Source organism: Melanotaenia boesemani, chromosome 7, assembly GCF_017639745.1.
Source record: "Melanotaenia boesemani isolate fMelBoe1 chromosome 7, fMelBoe1.pri, whole genome shotgun sequence".
In the NCBI taxonomy this organism is placed as follows: domain Eukaryota; kingdom Metazoa; phylum Chordata; class Actinopteri; order Atheriniformes; family Melanotaeniidae; genus Melanotaenia; species Melanotaenia boesemani.
The window spans coordinates 23,534,876-23,557,567 of NC_055688.1; the positions used below are offsets into that span (position 1 = coordinate 23,534,876).

General features: G+C 36.6%; 1 protein-coding gene across 3 annotated transcripts in view; it reads left to right on the forward strand.

Annotated features, from left to right (window-relative positions):
- pcdh11 (protocadherin 11) overlaps positions 1–22,692 on the forward strand; it is a 125,070-nt gene that overhangs the window by 56,380 nt on the left and 45,998 nt on the right. For all 3 annotated transcript variants that reach the window (XM_041990424.1, XM_041990425.1, XM_041990426.1), the window contains one exon: positions 17,884–17,919. In XM_041990424.1, the coding sequence (XP_041846358.1) occupies positions 17,884–17,919 (36 nt within the window). The remainder of the gene's footprint in view (positions 1–17,883; positions 17,920–22,692) is intronic.

The following is a 22,692-nucleotide window of genomic DNA, read 5'->3' on the forward strand; positions in this document are numbered from 1 at the left end:
GTTAGGGAAAATCTTTTTTTCTTTCTTTCTTTTTTTAACATATTCCACTTGGGTGTGCATGAAAAGTACATAAGGGGCAAGTACTGCATTAAAAAACAAAGAAAAAAAATTAATATAAAAAAAAAACCTGAATAATCAAATTGACCCTGCTATCACATAACAGTGCATCTACCCATTAAAGCTAAAGTATAAGACCTAAAAATGACCCACTCTGGAGAAAAAAATATCCAAATAAGTTCAGGAAATGCAATACAATATTCAGATAAAATTTGATTCTGGCAAAAGTGACAGTGCATCAGTTGTAGGGATTGAGAGCTCCTCTTCAGAGTCAAACTTCTGAAAGCCAATAGTAACAGTGAAAGTGTATGAATTCCATAACTCAATTTTGGATTATGTGGATCAACTACAATTACGAAGGTATTTCCATTTAAACAAGGCAACATTTTAGCCTCCTTTAGTGATTAAGAAATGTTAGCAAATGTTACATGCTGTTTTTAATATTTTAACTTGAGTGATTCACATAATTGTACCTTATATTTATTTCCTTTATAGATCTATTTATTAAAAAACCTGTGCAAGTATGCAAAAATTTCACATTTTACAATGTATGCTATTTAGTATGCAAATAAAAAATAAATATACATGAAATCATTAACTACATGCTCAATTAGATGTAAATATAACTGTTACAAAAACATATTTTGTAATGGAACACAACATTTTTAGTCACCAAATGAATGAAGAAATTTGTGAAATATGCAAAGACTGCACCAAAGTCAATTTTCCATTTGTTAATTAGATTTCAATCCTTTAATTTTTAATATTTTGTAAGTCCACCTTTGTTCTGGATGGCAGATTTGATCCTCCTGGGCATGGATGATACCACTCTTGCGTAAATCTGCAGAGAGATGTTCAGCCGTTCACAGATGATTCTTTTCAGATGTCTTTGATCACGGGGCTTTGTTGCTGCACCTTTCGCTTTAAAATACACAGAAGGTTTTCTGTTGGACTCACGTTAAAGGGCACGCTTGAGTGGGTCATGCTTTTCATGCTGTTTTTACTTACAAACCTCTTATGTTATGTTTGCAGTGGGTTTAGAATCATTGTCACTTAGAAAATCTCTTCCAGCTGAGTACTTAATATTCAGGTTTGGAGTTTTGCATCAGTTTATGATTAACCGGTTTCTTCATGCAGTGTTTTTGGAGCTGTCTGAAGATCACTGAAGCATTGTGTGTGTTTTAATGCACATGCAGTTTTGTGTGTATATGTGTGGAATCATTAGCTGATGATAATCACCTTATCTTCTGTTATTATTTAAGGGTTTACTCTGCTGAAGTCAGGTTTTGGCTTATGCAACCTATTGATGCTGTTGTACTCTCTCTCATTTTTATGAACAATCCCAATCGAGATTCTGTAACCTTGCCAGTACTGTTACATTAGTAAAATAAATCAATCAATAAAAGAAGATATAGCTGCAGATGACATAAGAAATCAGTTACACTAAAGCTTGGGGAATGCCACAGTCAAAGGGAAATGACTTCAGTGTTTATGTGCCTTTCCTATGCCTGCTTAAATTTTCTCCAGGTACTTTGATTTGCTCTCATTGTTCAAAAACCATATAAAAAATTCCTGATTTTGAATTGGCCACCTTCATTGAGACCTATCAGAAATGACTGTTTAAGAGTCCTTTAAGTTTTCAAAAATCTTCTCTTTCACTTGTTGTTGTTAGGGTTAGAAGTTAAAGAATGTGGTTAGAGTTACACTTACCCTTGGTGTTTACACATTCTCAGATCTCATTGCTGCTTTAGTAATATCGAATGGATGAGTCCCTTCATGATATAGTAGCGAGCATGTACTTGGCAATTTTGTGATTTTCAAACCTATATTAAGTAACTACCATGTTTTGGACACTGTAAAATGGTACATTTATACATTTCCTTGTTGTTGAGCGTTACATGAGTTATAAGCAGGTCTCTTGGACAATTAATAAGCAGGTCCAAAGCAACAGATTAATTAGTTCCCACAACTACTCAAAGGCTTAACACAGTAGATTGAGCATTGATTAAGTTTGATTCATACAAACTGTTTTCAATGGCACATAATTTGTTTTGAAAATTTACTTTCTAAAAATGCTTATATGACATGCAACTAAAAGAGCCACATAATATTTCATGATTCAAGAAAGGGTTTAGTAGAATATTTGTTTAAATCCCTTAAACCAGGATTAATCTTTTTTTTTTTTTTTTTTTTTTAAATAACATTAATTAGAAAAAAAGAGAGAAGCTCTGCCTCTAGCACTGCATGACACTACCTGGGTCCAACTGGACTCACAGTGGTCTGACTACCACTTAATTATGATGTCCCATCTTGTTTGAATTCTTGCTTGTGTTGTTCTTGCTCTCAGAAGTAAGTCACTTTAGATAAAAAGTGTCTACTAAATGACTGTAGAAAGGAGAATTAGGCATTTTTTATGCCACCAAAAGAGCTCTGAGTAGGCAGAGGATGGGCTTAGAACTGCTCATAGTGTCCTGGAGAGTTTTGTATTGGAGCATCAGCAATAGATCCTCTGGGATCTGTGACCTGTGGGCTGGGGTCTCTGTAGATTGTGCTTTCTTCCCACACACTCCATCAAATTGGTATATGAAAAGTTCTGAAGATGGGTGAACACCCTGGCCTCTTTGCTATGTTCTCTGAGCTCTTCCTGAGCAGTTTTTCTGGGGCTCGGTGCTGTCCTGCTGGGGAGGGCTGAAGGGGGGATTGTGTTGCCACGTTGTCTGCAAAGATATTTCAGCAGGTGACAAGTGTCTAAGAAAAGTCCATGGGAATGCGACAGCACAGCTTTTCCCAGCAGAACATTGTATTGCAACAAGCAGCGTTGTCAGTAATGTGTAATGTATTTCACATAAACACTTTGGCAATTAATATACTTTTAATAGAGTTTGATTTCAAACTACACTTGCAATGATCACAAGTCTTAAACTGACTTGTTGGAGTGGTCATAGGTGTACTTATCTTTGTTGTGCTTCAACTTTGTACAATGAACTCTTTGTTCTTCAGTATATATCAGATGATACAACTTTCTCTTTAAATTTAGCCATGCAGTTATTTTAAGATGAAGCCATTTTTAATCTTTCATCATATTTGTAATATTCCACAGAGCTACACAGAGCTTCAGTGAACAGATCTTAAAACTTAACAGATACAGAACTTTTATCCTTAGGCGATCTGAGTTGTCAGAAATAGAAAAGAATAGTAAATAACTAAAAAAGAAACACAAATAAAATCCTTTGAAATGTAATATTTTAAGTTATAGATGAAAGCATAAATCATACAACACTGAAGATTCATGGTAAAGGTCTAAGTTATATTAAAAAATCTCTTTTAATGACTTTATTCATGAGCAAAGTTTTCTTCACTGCCTTTATATTTCAGTGATGTATCCTGGCCTCCTGGTTTTTTCTTCTTTTATTTGTTCCTTACAATATAAATTTGTTAGATGACATAGATGCCACCCCTCAGTTCTGCAATGTGGGTCGTGTTTTATATGCATTCTTTTAAAATATAGCTTTTTAGATCAGCACAGACATGTATCAGCCTGAAAGAACAAAGATAACCCAAGTTAGAGATGAAAAGCAAATGTAGACAAAATAAATAAATAAATAAATAAAAAACCCTGTTGCATCTAATGACCAAAAGCTTAAATAATCTTAGTGTCCATTTGCAAATGCATTTTACCCAAAGCTGTGTTCTAGCACCAATCAGCATAATCATCATCTGGCTGCATTCACAGATAGCCTAGTGGGTGTGTTGTCTGTTCTCCAGTATCACAATTTACAGACATTATACAAGCAACACGTCTTGTTAGTGCTAATCAAGCTGCATTTTTAATTCATGTTAATATGTCAGTTTTTTAGTTTTTTTTTTTTTTTTTTTCTGGGGTGTCACCACTTATTTGTTTTTCTGTTGTGAGGAGATTCTTCAAGTTGTATGCATACCTAGTACAAACCCACACACTGGTTAATTAAAACTTCCTGTCAAGAATATCTCCCCATACTGTCATGCATTATTCTGTACATTGCATCCTATAACTCACTGCCAAAAGAAAGATGCTACAGTCTAATTTTTTTTTTCCATGAAATATCTTTCATTACTTCAGACAGAAATTTAAAAAAGGGTAAATGGGATAATAACAGGAAATTTCAGTTCGGAAATGATTAGAAGCATGTAAGCTCTCTAGGCAAGAACAAGTTGCATTGCTCAGGATATTTTTCTCACTCTTTGCTTTTGCATATTTCACGCTGGCATAGTCTTTCAAGATGCAAGTCATACTGAGAGAATTTGACTCTGCATGTTAAAAAGGCATAAATACTGAATAAAAAATAACATCAACAGATGACCTTATTACACTCAGTATGTACCATGCAGTAGCAATATTGCCTTTATTTGTCATTATTACCACCTGCTATTACCGGAGTGGGAGGAATATCAATTTGACAAAGATGGGCACTGACTACAAGTTAAGGAGCCCCCCTGTCATGTGAGACAGATCCCTATTGTTCTGAGTGGGCTGATATGGCTGTGTTTTACTACTTATGGATATTCAGTGGAAGCGCACAGAGTGGGTCTTGCTGTAATAAGGCATTTACCAATGCAGAGTAGTACTGTGCACTGTGAGAACATATGTTAATGTACTTGGCTGTGGCCAGAGAAACAGCAAGAGGTTTGGAACAAAAAAACTCATGGGACAGGCCTCCTGGAGCATAAATTTGCCTTGTACAAAGATATTAATATGACTGGTGCTAAGTGGTGGAGTAGGAGAAAGAAATACGTTTTTTTTTTGGTGATGCAAAGGACCTGAATCAAGTGAAGCAAGCTGGGGATGATCGAGCGACAGCTTTGTACTAGATAGCTTTTGAATCACATCAGAGGCACATCTGTAACCATCTGCAAGGCATCAGTAACAGACATTAACATATTTGACAAAGACACACATGATGCAAATGGTGATAGGTCTGAGGCTTGCCTTTGTTTTGCTATTGGTGTGTTCGAAGGATTTTTTGGGTGACAGTGTTAGCAGTTTTCACTGCTAAAACTAGAAACAACACACAGATGTACATTTATGTAGACAAAGATTTACTGCAGTGAAACTCACAACCTTGGTGTTGGTCTTATATGCTGACTAATATTAGTTTAACAGAAAGAGACAAGGAAGTGCTGCTGCCCTGGAAGCATCTGATGATGCCATTATCAATTTATCTTGAACCACTGTCTCACTGGAAATATTACCTGAATCTGATGCCATCATCTCCATCTGTTTTGTTAATTATAAGAGGAAGACACAGAAGAGATGATGAAAACTGGTAAAATTTACTGACATCCACACTCTTTCTCTTTCGACAGATTTTTTTTAGCACCCCAAAATATGAACTTCTAAGATTCAAAAATGGCCGCTGGGACTGTGGTGCTGATTCCAAAATGGCAACTGTGATAGCAAGACTATTTTAACCTCAGTTCTTCATTTATGTGAAACTTATCATACAGTTTTATGCCTAGAAAATGAATGAAAATGGTTGTTATAGACCTGTTAGTGAGTAACAAACAAATCTTTTATGAAGTGTAACATTGTTTTTATCTGACATTTCACAAAACATTTTTTGTGAAATATTTTGCTGTGCTCAGATTTTTATTTTTATTTTTATTTTTTTGCTGTGTTGCTTGAGTTTTGTGGGATACATTAACATTTTCACATGGTTGTGTTCTAATATGTCGGTTAAATAAAATAGTGAAAACCCATATGCCATTGTCTGTATGCCAAAATTAATTTCTTAAAAATAAATTGACTTTTGAGTGGCACTGGAACTACATGTAAGTTGAACAGCAACAAACGAAGTCTCGTCCTGATAAAACCTGTCAACGCTTCAGCTCAGAGACTGCTGTTATTCTCAGAGTCATTAATAAAGTATAATCACTTTGTGTTGTCGGGCCCTCATTGAAATTTATAACAAGGCCAGAGTCATTTGGTATGTTAATGTTTTACAAGCTTCGTTGTGAAATCTTTATGCATGTGCTAACATGTGAAAAATGACAGTGAATACATTCTGAAGCCCAGATGACATCACAGTTAGCGACTGTGTGTTTAAATTTAAGACAGAAGCAAGTCTCGCTTTGCAAGAGATCAGCTCCATAAATGTTTTGGGAATCATTAATCTGTATCATCAGGGTGCTTTATGTTTGTCAGTGAATGACAGGGAGTCAGGCTCTTTGCTTTAAACATGAACTTGGGATTCAGTATGTCACAGCACATCCCAATCTATGGACAATGCCTCTGTCAGTCTCAATGAAGACAACTGTCAGATGTTTCAGTGGGAGACAGATCAAACAGATGAACAATTCACATTACTACAGAATTTTGATGGTGACGTTTTGACAGTTCAATGGGGCTCCCTGTTCTTTATACCAGGCTTCCTGCTTGATTTTGCACTAAGTGAATGTGTTATTTCATGCACCTCCTTGTTAATGCGTCTTTCTCCTTAGACAGTGAGTCAAACTGTAGTGACTCATGATGCAGGTGGCCAGGACATGCAGACAGGGATGAACAGTTCAGTAGTTTCTGGCCAGCAAAACATGTAGGATCCACATGTGTCATCAGCAGATAAAATATGTTTGATTTCATTCCAGTCAAATGCAGCACCAAGTTTTTTTTTTTTTTTTGTTTGTTTTTTTTTTAATGCAAGCAGTGAAAGCAGTTGCTTTGGGAGAGACCTTTGAACAACATTTTTTTAAATATGACATATGACAACAGAGAAGCTTTATAAGTCACACGATCAATAAAACAGAATCTCAAAAGAACAGATAAATCTTTACCTATCAAGCCATAACACATATGGAAATTTAGAAGTACAAGAGCTCTGCCTTCTGCTACAGGCTGCCAGAAGGGTAACATGACTTTTGGTGTAGCTAATAATAATAATAAAAAAAAAAAAAAACAACACTGGAGATAAAAGTTTAGCCTGACAGAGTCTTATGGTCAATGGGCCTCATTCACCAAGTGTTCTTACGAACAAATGTGTTACTAAGTTCTACTTACAAACATTTAACAAAGGTTATGACATTCATGAAAAAATGATCTTGGATTTGTTCTTAGCTACGAACAACCAGGAGAACCAGTCAGCTTTTGTGTTTTCTGCTGTTTTGTTCATTTAAAAAAATAAAATTAGAGTAATGATTTCGTCAGGTTTTTACAATAACTTTGGAGAATTTATAGAGCATTTATTTATTTCCAAATAAATAGTATATTTCTGTCATTTATTCAAGAACAAGTAGCTGTCAAGACAGGATGTAATTCTGTTGCTGGGCTTCCTAACACCATCAGTTCAACAGACCACAAACATGTGCATCAAAGCATCCTCCCCAGATCTGTTCCCTCAACGGCAAGAATATCCCTACATAAATGTCCAGGTCAAATGTGACTCCCAGATCAACCTGCTAAATGTGGTTTATTAAATTCACTACCAGCGTCTTTTTATTGTAATGATTAGTTTAATGAGGAAATCAAGGTTAAGCCCTGGTTGCCTGGTTGATACTGACCTACTCACCTGGAGGTTTCATTTCATTAAATGCACCACTCACTCTATTGGCACACCGCATCTTAAAAGGATGCCACAGCAGGTGGTAATTTGCTTGACAAACTGTAGAAGGTACAGTAGGCTATGTGATGAAAATATATCCCACAGTGTACCTTTTCCCACCTTTAGCCATGACACCTTAAGGATGTTCATTTTACCTTTGTTTATGGGACCGGGCGGCAGGCTGCTGTTTAAGTTCAGGAGTAATTACTTACATGTTTTTTACGTAAAATTGCTTTTATATGATCTGAATCTCACTGTGGGGACATTATCTCTTTAAAAATGAGGTCATCAGATTTTAGTGCACATATGTATTATCATTTTTCTTTTTTCATTCATTTTTTCAGCATTCTGTTTGTTATTTCTCTTTTGTCTCACTGTTGTCAGTTGGGCCTGGATGGATTGATCCAAATATTGAGATTATCAATACCAGGGTTAGTATCGGTATCAATTAATACCAGCGTGATGAGAATGATAGTTTTCTTACGGAGGGCTTTGGGAGCTGAAAAACAGTGAATAAGAACCAACCAATAGTGGGTTTTGTCTTGTTTATTTGCACTCTTGACTTTATTTTTCTCAGTTGTGTGATCACAACAGAGTAATTTTAATATTTTGTTACATTGTTGATTTTATTTTATATTGTTATATATTTATATATTTATGTTTACAACAAAAGCTTAAGTTTAAAATTCTGCCAGAACACGGCCTGTAAGTCTTGACCTTTGATAGGCATTTTTATGGGTGTTTAACTGTACAAACTAAGGCCAGCAGGCATGTCCTTTTAAAGTAGAAGAGGTTGGCATTCATCAGTCTAATAGGAAAAGATATGAACAATTTTGAAGTCTACAAATACAATCGTGAATCTGACAGTTTTCGTAAAAAAAAAAAAAAAAATTCTTGAGTACAACTGACAACAATGATAAAGCATTGCAAGAACATATTGGTGAATGGGGTGAATTGATCTTACTTTCATCCTGATTTTCCTTTGGCATATTTCTGTTTGAGAAGCACCAACATATTGTCATTATGTAAATACTCACTTGTAAAGTTTCCTTTGTACATCAGTAAGATTATCATCCATGATCATAAACAAGACACAGTTCAAATCAAGCCACAGTAGAATGCTTAAAGATGTTGATCAGAGTGATCTAAAAGATAGTCTTTATGGGTAAATGTCCCTTCTTAGCATCTTGGTAACACCCATGGGGATTTATTGAAAGCTAACAAGCCAATATCCCATGTGAAGATATGCATGACTGCAGTTTCTTCAAACCTACATGTGTAGAACTACCAGTCTAATCTGATGATGAACAACGTTTGACCCACTGGCATCATAAATTAATATACAGATTATTCAGTTTCTGGGATAAAGGTGGAGAAGGTTATGTTCTCAGACCAAACCTGAATTTAGCATTGGCCTCATGATACTCAGGCAATGGCAGTCACACTTTGAGGTGAGGCTCAGGAGTTTCCTTCATGCATGTAACAGACAGATGTTTTTATAACTTGCATGCTTTGGCTTGCCTCAGTTTGTTCCATGCTTACTCTTTTTAGTTGTGTCCCTGTAGGCGACAACATGAGCCCAGGAACAGCTGCAAAAAGTTTCCCACCTAATTCTCACTACTCATAAAATCAGGAGAATATCAGTGTTGATAGGCTGTTGAGATACAGCTTCACAGGAATTGTTCCACTAGCTGAAAGATTTTAAAGTTGTGCAGGTAAATATTTGTTTTCATTGTGTTCCCAATGCAGTTCACTTAACAACCAGTCAGTCAACATTAGCCTCATTTCCACCTACGGGCCTGGCTCAGGACAGGATAGAATGGGATAGTATACATTTTTTTTTTTTTTTTTTTTTTTGCATTTCCACAGGTAAAAACTGGGAAGATTGCCAGACTTTTCAAACCAAGCCATCATTTTTTTTTTCTTTTTTTTTTTTTCGGACCCTTTCATCGGGATTCCAATTTCATCGACCCAACTCTAAAGGGTGCAGCTCGACATACTGCAATCCATTAATTGGTCCAAAGAATCGTCACTTCCTCTGCAACAAGAACAACGTAGAAACAGAGCCATGTTTAAATACACTGTGGAATTTTTGTTGTTCAAAAAGATTCAAAGAAGAAACAACACAAGCTTCTGGATGTCCACCATTTTCATCTTTTGTTTCTGTGACAAAAAATTTAATTCCTAATTCAAGGATGACGTTACACCACCATGACATCACACTATTATATAATTAATGCATCTATCCCTATCCAGCTTATAGCTTGTCCAGGTAAGGGTATGGTTAACTGTGGAAATGCAACAGAAATTAGGGTTTACAGAACCAAAGTGACACAAAACCATCTTGTCCCAAACCGATGCTCTTAGTGGACATGGGGCTATTCAAATCATGATCTTTTCCAAACTTTAACCAAGTAGTTTTGATGCCTAAGCCTCACAATAAGATGGAGAAAGATATATATATATATATATATAACTCTGAATCCCCCTAGTGACTTTTATTCATATTCATAAGGCAAACACTACTGTGTGTCACAGTATTGTTTTTGGTATCAAATATTACTGCAGCCTGTGTGTCAGTACTGATGACAAAGGATTCCTTGTGCACATCAGAAAAACAGACATTTAACGTCTTGAGAAAAATGCACCAGGGGCTGGTCTCTCTGTTAAGATGTTGACATGGGGGCAGGGTGGGATGCCATACAAACATCAGCTTTAGCACAATTAAATTCTCTAATAGATTCTAAGGATGTTCCTTCTATTCTATATCTATTTAGGATTTAAAATTAAGTTGTTTTTTCCGCACTCCAATGTCTTTGAAGATAGGATATTGGCTCTCTTATGAAGTTGGACTCACTACCAGTGTTTGATTTTACAAAGGAAACACTAAATGTTGTAGTATGAATATGATTTATTTTACCAACACTAAAATTTGCAAATGGGTATAACAGGATAATGTCAGTTTCTGCAGCTATAGCAGCATAGCAGCAACAATATGGTGATGTTTATTGTTTCTGGTAAATTGTGTAGCTGTTTAAATGTTGTTTATTGTTAGAGTAATGTGTGTTTGCAAGATAATCATAAAGCAGTAAGTGAAAGTGTGCATACTCAAACATTAACCAAGGTGCACATAGAGTGTAACTCTGCATGTGGCTAGGAAAGGGTACAGTGTTTATCTCTGGAATGCAATGGATACTTGATATTATTGGAAACAAATTGAAGCTTGACTACAAGCAGAAAAGTGCCCCGTGTCTGCCAGAGCTTGGTGTATTTATGATAGTCTCGCCTCTATAAATACAACATTATTGCTGACCAGGTGCAACCCTTCATTCTGTTTTTTAGAAGGGAGTCTTCTAGCAAGATAATGTGTCATCATTTCAAGATGGTTCCAGGAAATTACTTTACTTTCCTCCAGTGGTCTGAACACTCCCCAGATCACAGCCTAATAAAACACTTTAGTGATGAGGTGAAGTAGAATGTTCACAGCATTATGCGCCACTAAAAAAAAAAAAAAAAGGAAAAAAAAACTGCGAAAAAACTCTGTTGTCAAGTAAGAGTAGATCAAAATCCCTCAAAAAAGCACCTCAAAAACCCAGAATTGAAAGGGACCGTACATGGTATTACCTCTATGTGTACCTAATAAAATTCTCAGTGAATGTATTTACAATGCTGGTAAAGGACTTCACTTCAATCAGAGACCTCAGGCTGAAATACTCATTCCCTTGCTTGGCTTCTTAACATAGACACCATGACATCCTTAATTTGCATACTGGTAAAAGATCAATGTAGCTCTTGGAAGCTGCTTTGACACTTATTCAAAACAGCTACCCTTTTTTCCCTTGTGTAGTCTGCAGCAAAAAGGGGTGAGCAGGCTGTGAGTGATGTGGGTAAAGGAAGTCAGACACCTCCTCAGTCGAAGACAACCTCAAAGAGCATTTTGTCATGTATCTTCACTCGATAAAGTACCTGCAACTCTCTTCGCATCACTACTGAATCAAGGCCTGTTTCACACTGTTTGATGCTGTTTGATGTCAGTTGAGATGTGAAAAAGTAATGGCAAGGAAGAAATTTGGAAAAAAAAAAAACTAAAACTAGCATACAATTTTTTTTATCCCTTTTTTTAGCTCGTGAATGATTTTTGGGAAGTGATAAACATTGAGTTAGATGTCCCTGTGTTATGAAGAATGTCCTTCATGCTTCACCTGATTTCAAGAGACAACTTGACAAACCTTGCTTTAAATTTGGTTGAAAGCATGTCTAATTGAATTTTGATACGTAATTAAATCAAGCAATAAATCAGCCCAGATCCCACTGCAACCGACAATTCAGCACTCTTGAGCACCACAAGCTAATTATGATGAAGTTATTATCTCAGCCAAAGGGAGTTCTCTGAATGGCTTCTCCTGCATCATGAAGGATTTTTTCCAACTGGAATGTACTCAACCTTGAGGAAAGGGCATCTCTCAAATGATAGATACAAAAGATCCTGTAATTGTCATGTGCTTGTGTGTAATATATCCATGTTGAAAAATAGGTCCATATCAAAGTAGCTCATCACTTTGAGTGAGTTTGTGACTTTCTTGCACACACATTAATACATCATGGCGATTATTATCTGATGTGTTTGTAGTCGGTAATTACAACTGGTTGTAATTTCTGTCAATAATCCCTCGATGTGTAGGAAGTGACTGTATTGATTTTACATGGATTTAGAGCATCATCCTCGTCATCTGGTTCCCGGTCTCTTATGGTTAATCAATTACATCCCCTGCAATTTGAGTACGCTTTTGATGCCATGCTCTGTGCATGTAATCTCCTGACATAAGGTATTAAATGAAGTCTAATTATAACTTTGCTGCTATGTGTCACATCACACTCTTTTAATACCTAAGAAGACAAATTGGTGTGTCAGGAAAGCGAGGTGTTGCATTTTGATTCAGTGTAAAAAAAAAATTTAGAAGTTCCTTAAGGCTGTCCCATGATCCTTGTAAATAGGTATGCATAAATGAATAAAGTGTGTTTTAATGATCAGTCTGCTTGACTGCAGGAAACAGACATTACAAGCTGAAAAAAAAAAACGGGCATAATTCTCCACCTCCCCAGACAACCAAGCTAGATCTAGCAGGTATGCTTTTCATAAATGAATCCCTTGCAACAATTACTGCTGCAGCCTCCTTCTACATAATTTGATGAGCAAAAAAGGAACATTGATGGAGTTTTTTTAATTATTACGCCACCTGGGATCCTGACACAAACGCCACTGAAAGGGGGGGGGGGTCCACCACTGCAGCTGCCAGAAGCTTTTTTTTTTTTCTTCTTTCTCTCTTTTCCTCTTCCTACATCCCCTTTTTTAATTTGCCCGATTTGTTGGTCCAAATGAAACAGCAAAAGGTTAGTGTGGAGTAATTAACAGCAGCTTTCCTAATGAAATCAGTAGGGGATGGTACACTGGGAGGATCAATACCTCACCAAGAGTGAAGCGAGAAGAAGGATTGTCCAGGGGAAACACGCATATACAGACCACTTAATAATAATAAGCTGATGAAAAGGCAACACGATGTCCACTTATAAATCAAAATTGGTTCGAACATGCAGTGACATTATTGCTGTCTTGTAATTGTGTTTAAGGAAAGTTGCTCTTTGTGCTCACTCAAGAAGTTTACAGGATTTACACCACTCTCTGTGGTTTGCTGAAAGGGTTTCCCTTTATTGAATGTCAATAAGGACATCAATACACTTTGGACGACAACACCATTGCAGAAGTAAATGGGTATTCTATTTATCTAAGGCTACACTTAAGTATATTGAAGACTTTATTAGCCCCTTTTGATGAGGAGGTGTTTTGTTTTGCAATGGTTTTATCACTTTGTCTAAGACATGCTGTGTTTGCCAATAATAGAAAAGATGCAAAACATGAGCTCTGTTCAGTGTTTCCTGGCCAAAACATCCATGTCTCTTGTGTCTGCACACATGAGAAGATGGCATGCACAGCCAAGTTCTCCACTGCGAGCATTTGTATTATGCATGCATGTCTGCATGTGTTTGATTGTGTTGTGGTCGCCTGACAATAGTCATTTTGCTTCTATTGATAAATTCAGACACATCCATCTCATCCACAGGGAAAGCCACTTGAAAGCAGGCCACATTCTTTTCTTTCACCCTCTCCCAACAGATTAAGTAGTGGACTGTGGCATTGCTTTGACATTTTGGCATACTGCAGTCCAAGCAACTCCTGCTTGACCATTATTTTCAGGGACTTGATGCAGGCAGGCAGGCAAGCTGAAATGCAACTGGCTTCACTTTATTTTCTCTGGAAAACCTTGAGAAGAAAGTCAAAGCAAATGTGAAAAATGCAACAGCAAGTTTTGTCAAGTCAAGGGACTGTAGCCAGTGAGCTCTGTTGCCATGCTTTATGCATTTTGCCACCTTCAAAGGTATTTACACTATGAAATAAACTGTTATGTGGGAAGCTGTAGAGATGGAGCAGCAGATCTCATTAGTGTTAAACTATTAGGAGCATGAGGGCCCCAGGGACAGCAGGTTGTAAGGCTTTTAGTGCAGCTTGAAGTTAGCACATCAAACATAAAAAAAAAAACAAAAAAAACAAAAAAAACAATATATATATATACTCAAAATCTGCAGCAAGATCACTTGATGCACAAAAATTTTGTTTTTAGTTTATGTCTTTGAGTTATTAAAATATTAAATATTAAAATATAATATTTACTGAACTTGTATTAAAGTTCACACAAGTAAAAAAAAAAGTCTTGTTAAGCAAACTGAAATGACAAGATCTTGGCAACCTACGCAGTTAGTATATGTTTGCCTAAAATGATCTCATTAAAATGTTTATCATCTTTCAGCTAGTCTCTTACAAACCCTAGAATTAGTCTAAAATAGGTGTTTCCAAAGTTGGAAAATACATACTGTTTTTCTACCTGTGACATCTTTTTAAATACAAAATTTTCACGAATTGATCGCAATATTTGTTGCTTTTTGTCAGCAGAATGAGTTGTAGCGAAATACGCTGATTTACCTATTTCAGTTATATACAAGACAACCTCAAATGTTGCTTGCTTGCTTTCTTATAAAAGATTGCAGGCTTTAGTTGCATAAACAGTCTTAAAGAACAGTGTGTTGCAGATCAGTCTTATATGTATAGAAATCCAGTCTGCTGTTTCAGTACTCAAGTTCCATCTTCAGTGTTAGTTGCACCTACATGTTTCTAAAGATTAATTATGCTACCTTATCCTCTGCACATAAAACATGATTCCCATGTATTGATTCCAGCTTTACACATACTGATTTACTTACACATACACACGTGGCAATGGATTTATTAAATGGATAAGTGGGCCCAATGAGACTTCATAAGCATGGAGAAGCAATGCTCCACCACTGGCCTGGTGCTTTAAGCTGGAATAGAAATAAATTTTAATTGATTTGGGTTCATTTTGATCTAAAATGTAAAATGCTCTAAATGTAAAAGCATATTCACTGAAAGAGACTTAATGTACAATTCTAAGCTGAAGGGAAATATATTTTTTTAATATCCTTGATATGCACACAGCAGGTTCATTGTCTTACTCCCAGCATGCCTCATTCTGCTGTAGATGTAATATTAGCTACCCTCCAGTCACCTACGCACAGCTGGAATGCAGTCCTTTCTACCTTCTGTTTTGATTATTCTACCTCTGTGGCAAACTGCCATACTGGAGCTTAGACCTTTACTGGCAAACAGGAGTTATAGCTTCACTTCCAGTTCATACTGAAACTGGGTTCTTGGGAACAGGAAAGGGCTATGTAGTCAGCTCACTTCCTACAATATGAGAAATGATCATTTGCATGCACTGCCTCAAACATGCCACATAATGCTATGTATTTACCTCAGTATATGCTCCTTCTACTCCTGTCTACATTCATTGTTCAACTACTGTATCCCACAATTGGTACATTTGGATTGAGAAACAGAGCACAATAAGGTCTGGTGTTTTTAATCAATTATTTATCCAATATTTTAATGATCAGAGTGCCTGGGGTGATCAAAGCCCAGGCTCGAGCTTCACTGACTTTGCTCGCAAAGACATCCCTCTGTACTTTGATGTGGTTCACCAACAAATGCACTTATCTTAAGCACAACTCTCTCCCCGGCTTGCAGTTGAGTGCTTTGAAACTGCTAGTTTAAGAGGCGTACATACAGAGAAAGGGTCACTGACCAGCCCATACTGAGGAGGGGAGAAAAAAAAAGCAGAAAACTCACTCATTTATTGTCTCAGAAATTGGTGTACAGCCACTACTTTGAATGTCATCTAAATCTAAAACAAGCATAGGTCACCTTCTCAGATCCCACATGTACATTATCATATATTTAATTGGTTGGCAAAGTCTCTAACTTATAGTGTATGTCACTAGTTGTTGAATAAAACATTACTTGGAGAAGAAACAACTGCCCGATGGCAGTTTCAAGTAAAATGGTGCTTTAAATGACCAGACATTATATGCAAATGAGAAACTTTTCAGACCTGACAAATGCTGGTGTCAAATAAGGAAAAAAAAATATTTTCAGTCAAATATTTACATCTTGCTGAAATCTGAAATTCTTGGTGAGGTTTAGGAATAGATTATTGCTTTTTAAATGTCAATCAAGTGAATGAAAGCAAACTTCTTCTATCTGTAACAACATTGTCCATCTGCTGCCTTCAGAATTAAAGCATTTCATGCATTCATTCACAAGTACTCATCTATGGAAGCATTGGTCATTTTAAACCTTACTGGATATGTTTCTGAAGAAGTCAGGCTCATGCACACATGATACCATATCCATCTACAAAACAGCTTCTTCTGTGTGAGATAGCTGAACAGCTAACTTGCACTTAGAAAATGGAAAATCTGTCTGCCATTTTTCTCTGCCAGTTTCTGCCATTAGTTGTTCCCTCAATACTTATAATTCTCTACATCAGACAGTTTGGGAAGTAAAGAATAAAAAAATCAATAAGTCAAAGATAGATAGATAGATTGATAGATTAACTGAATAATGCTGTTAATGTTGTCAATAATCCATTTCAATTAATTTTTCTGCCCATCTGGTGAAGACACAGCCAATGGTTACTGTATTTTTTCTGCTTTTGGCTTCAGAATCTATTGAGGGAAATATCTGTCTATAGGTTTTTAATTCTATGATAATCAACACAAACAGCTAGCTTTGTTTTCCTGACTTCGGTTCAATGGGAGCTGGATGGTATCAAAGTCTTTTTAAACTAAATACAGCAGTCCCTGCCAGGTACTGATGAGACACTTTTTTTAGAACTTATTTTGGAAGCCTTATATTTCATACCAACACAAATATATTGTTTCCACATTAACATATTATTTTTTGTAATTAAATAAGCAGTACAATCCAACTGAATCATGAAGTGAATGAGCATTTTGGCAACATGTCCTGATACTTTAGTCGTCCACTGTAAGGAACTATTTTGTTCTTGGTGGATAGCTTTGTGTGTGTGTTGCTCCGTCACTCAGTCAGCAGAAAAATCCCTTCATAAACAATTATGGCAGGATAATCTGTTGACATGAACTTGTTTCCTGTTCATTGTTTTATCGTTCCACCCCAGCAGTCCTCTCAGCTTCTCCCCATCTAAGTGGCTTCTCACTCCCGGATTTCTTCTATTTTCTTTGCAAATAAAGCCACGTTTTCAGATTATTATACACAGTACAAAGAAAACAAAATTGGTGATTAAAAATTAAATGCTCTTATCTCTCTTTGAGTTATCTCAGTCCCCAGAGAGAGGAAGCTATTTTGCCGGCTTGCGGGTGTCTTTTGTTCCCAATTTAGAAGCTTGTCGCTGTTTATTGTTAATTTTTGATGCTTCATTTGATATTCCGTTCACTTTTCTCCCTGACATGCAGAGGAAACATCTTTATCAAAGTGTCAGTGCATGCCTTGTACTGTCAGAATGTCAGGTTTGCCCTATTCTTTACATTTCTGTGGTGTGTACTTTGTAGCCTGACTTTGTAGCCAACTCAGCCCAGAAGTGTGCTGTGCAAACTCAGCATCCATGCAAAAAATCAATTTGTATCTTAATTCTCAATTCCAACCTGATAAAAGAATTCAAACTCTTGTGAACTCTGGCTGACTTTAAGAAAGTTCTGTGCATAATTTCCTTTGTTGGATCCAAATATTAATTTCCATAGTAAATTCTCTGGAAAAGTTACAGTCTGTTAATAATGTAAAATGTCTGTTTTTCTGTCTTTTTAGGAGGCCTGTCAACTTGGCAAGATAACCTCTGTGAATGTAAGTCTCCCACACATTCTTCTCTCCTCCATTGTGTATTTGTGCTGACATAAGCATCACCTGTGCATGATACTTTATGTGTTGGGTCGCTTCCTATATTTTCAATAAGTTATGTAATCTTGCATCTTAACCACATTTGGAAAATCTGTGAGCACAAATTAATACTGTCAGTTTCTGCTAACACCTGGGCTAAAATCACCCATCATTAATGTACTATACCCTCTTGAGCATTTAACCCTGTAAGACAGTAATTATCAACTCTGTGTGCAAGAATTTAACACTCTTGAAGAATAACAAGTGTTACCCACAGTATTAACTACTTCCACCTTTTATATTTACACACTGTGTTTCTCATACAGTCCTTTATATTCAGTTAGTCTCAAGTGAACATGTTCATAAGTTCCATGGCATCGCTGTTTTATTGTAAGGTAATGAGTTAAATCCCACTTATATTATAACAGGAGTTGCACCACCCACTGAAAAAATAAACCTTTGTTGCTTCCAACTCAGACTTAAAGAGATCAAAAATGTGCAATCAAATGTCTGCTGAAGTATAATGTTTAGGGTTGGGATTGTTAATTCTACTTTGGTTTCTGATACTAACGCATTCACCATGAAGGTAACACAAAAAATAATAATTTTTGTGTTTGATTGTGTCTCCACTTTAATGATACCAATTTGTGTTGTATTAAGTGTGTGTGCTTGGTTTTGTGATAAACTTTGGGTGTGGTTGTGTTTTTATTATTCTTATCATTTAAAGCTCTTTGTGCTGCTCTTATGCATAAAAAGTGGTTTATAAATAAAGTTTGATTTGATTTATTTGTATATTATTGTCCGAATATTATATATGATTTCCAATCAATCGAGACAGATGGCCGCTCTCTCTGAGCCTGCTGGAGGTTCCTTCCTGTTAAAAGGAAGTTTTTCCATTCCACTGTTGCCTTCTGCATGAACAAAATGGAGGGATTAGATCAAAGTTAAGATTCGATGCAATCTGGTGGTTTTCCTTAACTAGTCTATTATTTATTATGAATTGGCTAAATGTACAGAGGACTGAACACAGCTAAATGTGTGGGTAATGCTCCCAGAAAATGACTCGAATTCCCCAGCAATATTTTCCTGTTGGTATTGACTCATGTTTGGAGTTGCTTGGTGGATTGGATGATTGCATTCTCCCACAGCAATAAAGGAAAATATATATATATTTTGGCCAGTTTTACACTATTCGCTTTACACCATCAGTGACCTTAGGAGCGTGTGGAAGATCCATACTGGCCAGAACAGCTCAGCACCTCCTCCTCATGCTGGTCACCAGTCACCGGTCACATTTTGCTGTGGGATGGGATCCTGTTCCTCAGCCAGGAGTTGTTGAAGGTCAACCAGCATGACTGTGTTAGTCACTCTAGCACATACAGCGTGCCCAAGATGATCGCACAAGTGTTCAATTGATTGAAACCAAACGTCTTGGTTTACAGTAGATCATTATATCCTCTCCACTTCCAAATTGCAGAGGTACTCTGTGACGATCCTGGCTCTGTGGGGGAGAGCGTTGTCATCCCGGAGGATGCAGTTAGGCCCCAGTGTTTGGATAAAAGATCACCACAGACTCCAGAACCTTTCAATATGTCTGTCCATCCCTTAGGTGCCAGTCATATATCTGCGCTTGGCACACATCTCACAGCACTATTATTTCAAAACTAGAGTGATTACCAACAGGAGATTAGTGCGGGAAATATGGTCAAATTTTGTGGGGCTCTTATACACGTTTAGCTGCTCGTTCCACGGTCTGTAAGTTATACCTCATTGTAAAGTTGACTATTCAGGCTTTTCAACTATGTATAAAGATTAATAATAAAAAAACTGGTATTATTAAAGGAGATAATTAATTGACCAAACATAAAATTCCTTACTTGTGCCAAGTTTACATACTGAAAAACAATTAGCATGACTGTCAGGATGGAACAAGAAAAAGAAGAAGAAGAAGAAAAAAAAAAAGAATATTTGCAACTAAATCTAACATTTATAATCACATTAATAATGGAGTTACTTTTGGAAAGGAAAGTGGACATTATCTGTCTATGAAGGCATTTCCCGCAGCGTTGCAGAGGGAAAGTGAGGTTAGCCAATTAACACTTCTTTGTCACTGGTAGAAATAAAAACTAGTTTATATTATCAGGCTTCTCTGACAAAAAAAATGAATAAAAAGTCTGACATTCACTTAGGTTACTTTCCTACAACCTGATTCTCTACAAAACAAGTATGTTTTTTTTATTTATACAATATATCTTCTTAATTTAAGGTGTACATATGTCTAACTTTAAAATCATACTGTTGTTGTTACTATGGGTAACTTTTATTTATTTATTTTTTTAAAATGCAGCATTATCAGATTATAAAAATGTGTCTAAATTCATATAACGGGCAGGAAAAGTTTGTTTTCTTCCTCCTTTGATGTTTCTTTTCTAGCAAAGAGCAATTCACAGTATCACTTAACATAAAATTGTGTAGATTTCTGGCTGTCTGTATTGCTACATCTTCATGTGAACAGCTCACCTGCACTTCTCACTGAAGTTGTCATTAAATCCCACCATATTGTGACATTTAAATATTACACCCTCTTTTCCCTTTCAATTGCTGTTTCCGTCGTTAAAATGCGAGCATATATATTCATGCTTCAACAATCTTTTGTCGATGCCTACAGGACTATAAAAGTTCTACCTTCCTGCAGTTTGCACAGTTACATACTACCCCAACCTACTTTCCAGTTTGGGCTGAATTTTGCTGATAGTTTCTGTTCTTGGCTCTTCTTGACTTAAATTGTTAGAGCACATAGCCACAATTCTCTGATATACTGCAGCAAAATGATTCACATTTTTCTCTGTCTTTATAACGAAGTTGATTATTATCACCATCCCTCGATTATCTGTGTTCCATTACTTATCATAAAGATGTTATTACATGAGTTTGATTAGAGATGAATGCAAACGCTTGTTTGCTGACGCTGGGAATTTAACCCTGTTTGCCATAGTCTGTGTTGACAAAGATCATCATGGCCGATGACTCAAAAACAGATCGAATTTATGAAAATTCATTTGATTTGACAAAAATCCCCCTCTTGACACACTTGCTAGAATCACCTCCCTCACTCATGTTCCTGCTACCTCATCATCTCACAGGCAGACACTCATCACCTCACACTTAAAAGGCTGCAATGGAACAACATGTTCTATAAAAAAAGAAACAGGCAGTCCCCAAGATATAACAGTTGCTAAAAGGTTTTTGTAGTTATTGCAAAATCTTGACATCAGAGAGTATGGACATGTGGGAATGCATGTTTTGGATCAAAGCCTTTCTGTATGACATTTTTTTTTTTCCAAGTATTTTTTTTTCTCCTCTTTCTACACATAAGACATGTGTGACATGACAAATCGCCATCTCCTCTGAGCAGATTTATGCAGGTCTAGGTGTGCCCGCGAGGTGATCCTTATCTGAAATGGCAGAGCCAATCTCTCCTGATTCACTCCTAAGTGGTCCCTGTTTATCACTCAGAGTGAGGTGGTTGTCAGCCAAGTCCTTTTCGGAGCAGCATTGACTACTTTCCTATTTTGAGAGAATAATAGTCTGGGGAAAGTACATAGTATAATAAAACTCAAAGAGCTGTGGCCTACCAAAGGACAAGGTGGCAGCCACTTAGCCTACGGTCCTCTATCGTAATGGACTTCTAATCCAGTAACCTGCGAATCCTGCCCCATCTGAGTGGCTACAAGAGGTGAGGGTTGGATTTTCTGGCATGTTTAAGGATAGAACTTGGCATGCATCTCTCCTGTTTATTTTATCTCTGTGTACATACTTCTCAAGGCAGTGCTTTATCTGACTGAGCAGGCTTTGTTTGGGTTTGATATCTCTTACAGCAGCTTGTCTTTGCTTTATGGATTTCTGGCAGCTTCTTTAAATAAGTGATCATGCTTAGCAAAACACTTACCTTGACTCCTGAATGTTAGTTTTTGCTTGTTATGTTTGTCTTCAAGTATAAATGCTATATTCACATCAGCTATTACCACCTAGAGCAAAAGTTTTATTTATTTAAAACCCATTAATGGTATTTAATCCCAATTAATATTGTAGCTCTGAATGGCTTGCTGTTGAGTACATTGTGAAACCAAATTAAGCTTTTCTTAACATCTGGCATCGGCTTGAATGGGCTTGAATAAACAGCAGTCTAAAAACGAAGACACTCCCTTATGCAGAATGATAATGTCCTAATTGTCACGGGCAGCTGTTTGTTCTAATAGATGCTGGATGTCATTGTTGAAGCAAGTTTTTAATAATTAGAATCGTGTGGAGAGGGAGCATGCTTTTTGTAGAGCTGCCAGCAGTTTGTAAATGGGCTCTTCGTTTTGTTGGAAGTTGGACATTGCTTCTGCATGCATCCTTCAGTAATTTGAAAAACAGCTGCCAACGCTGCTGAGGACAAGTAGATATTTAGACCACTTAAAAGTGTGGGCAAACATGACACGCACAGTTATATATCTTTGCCAAGAAGGTTTCTATCTCGTCTTTGTGTAAGAAAATGAATTAAATCAGGAGATGAGTGGGGAAAAAAAGAAAAAAAAAATATCAGCTTTCATATTATTTCATGATTTGCCAGAACAAAACATGCGATGTATTAATTTTGAGGAGTCCCGCATCAAATAATTTCACATGTTTTGATCATTTAATTCATTGCATTTGAAAAAAGACAGACAACTCTAAGCTTTTCTTTTTGAATTGTTT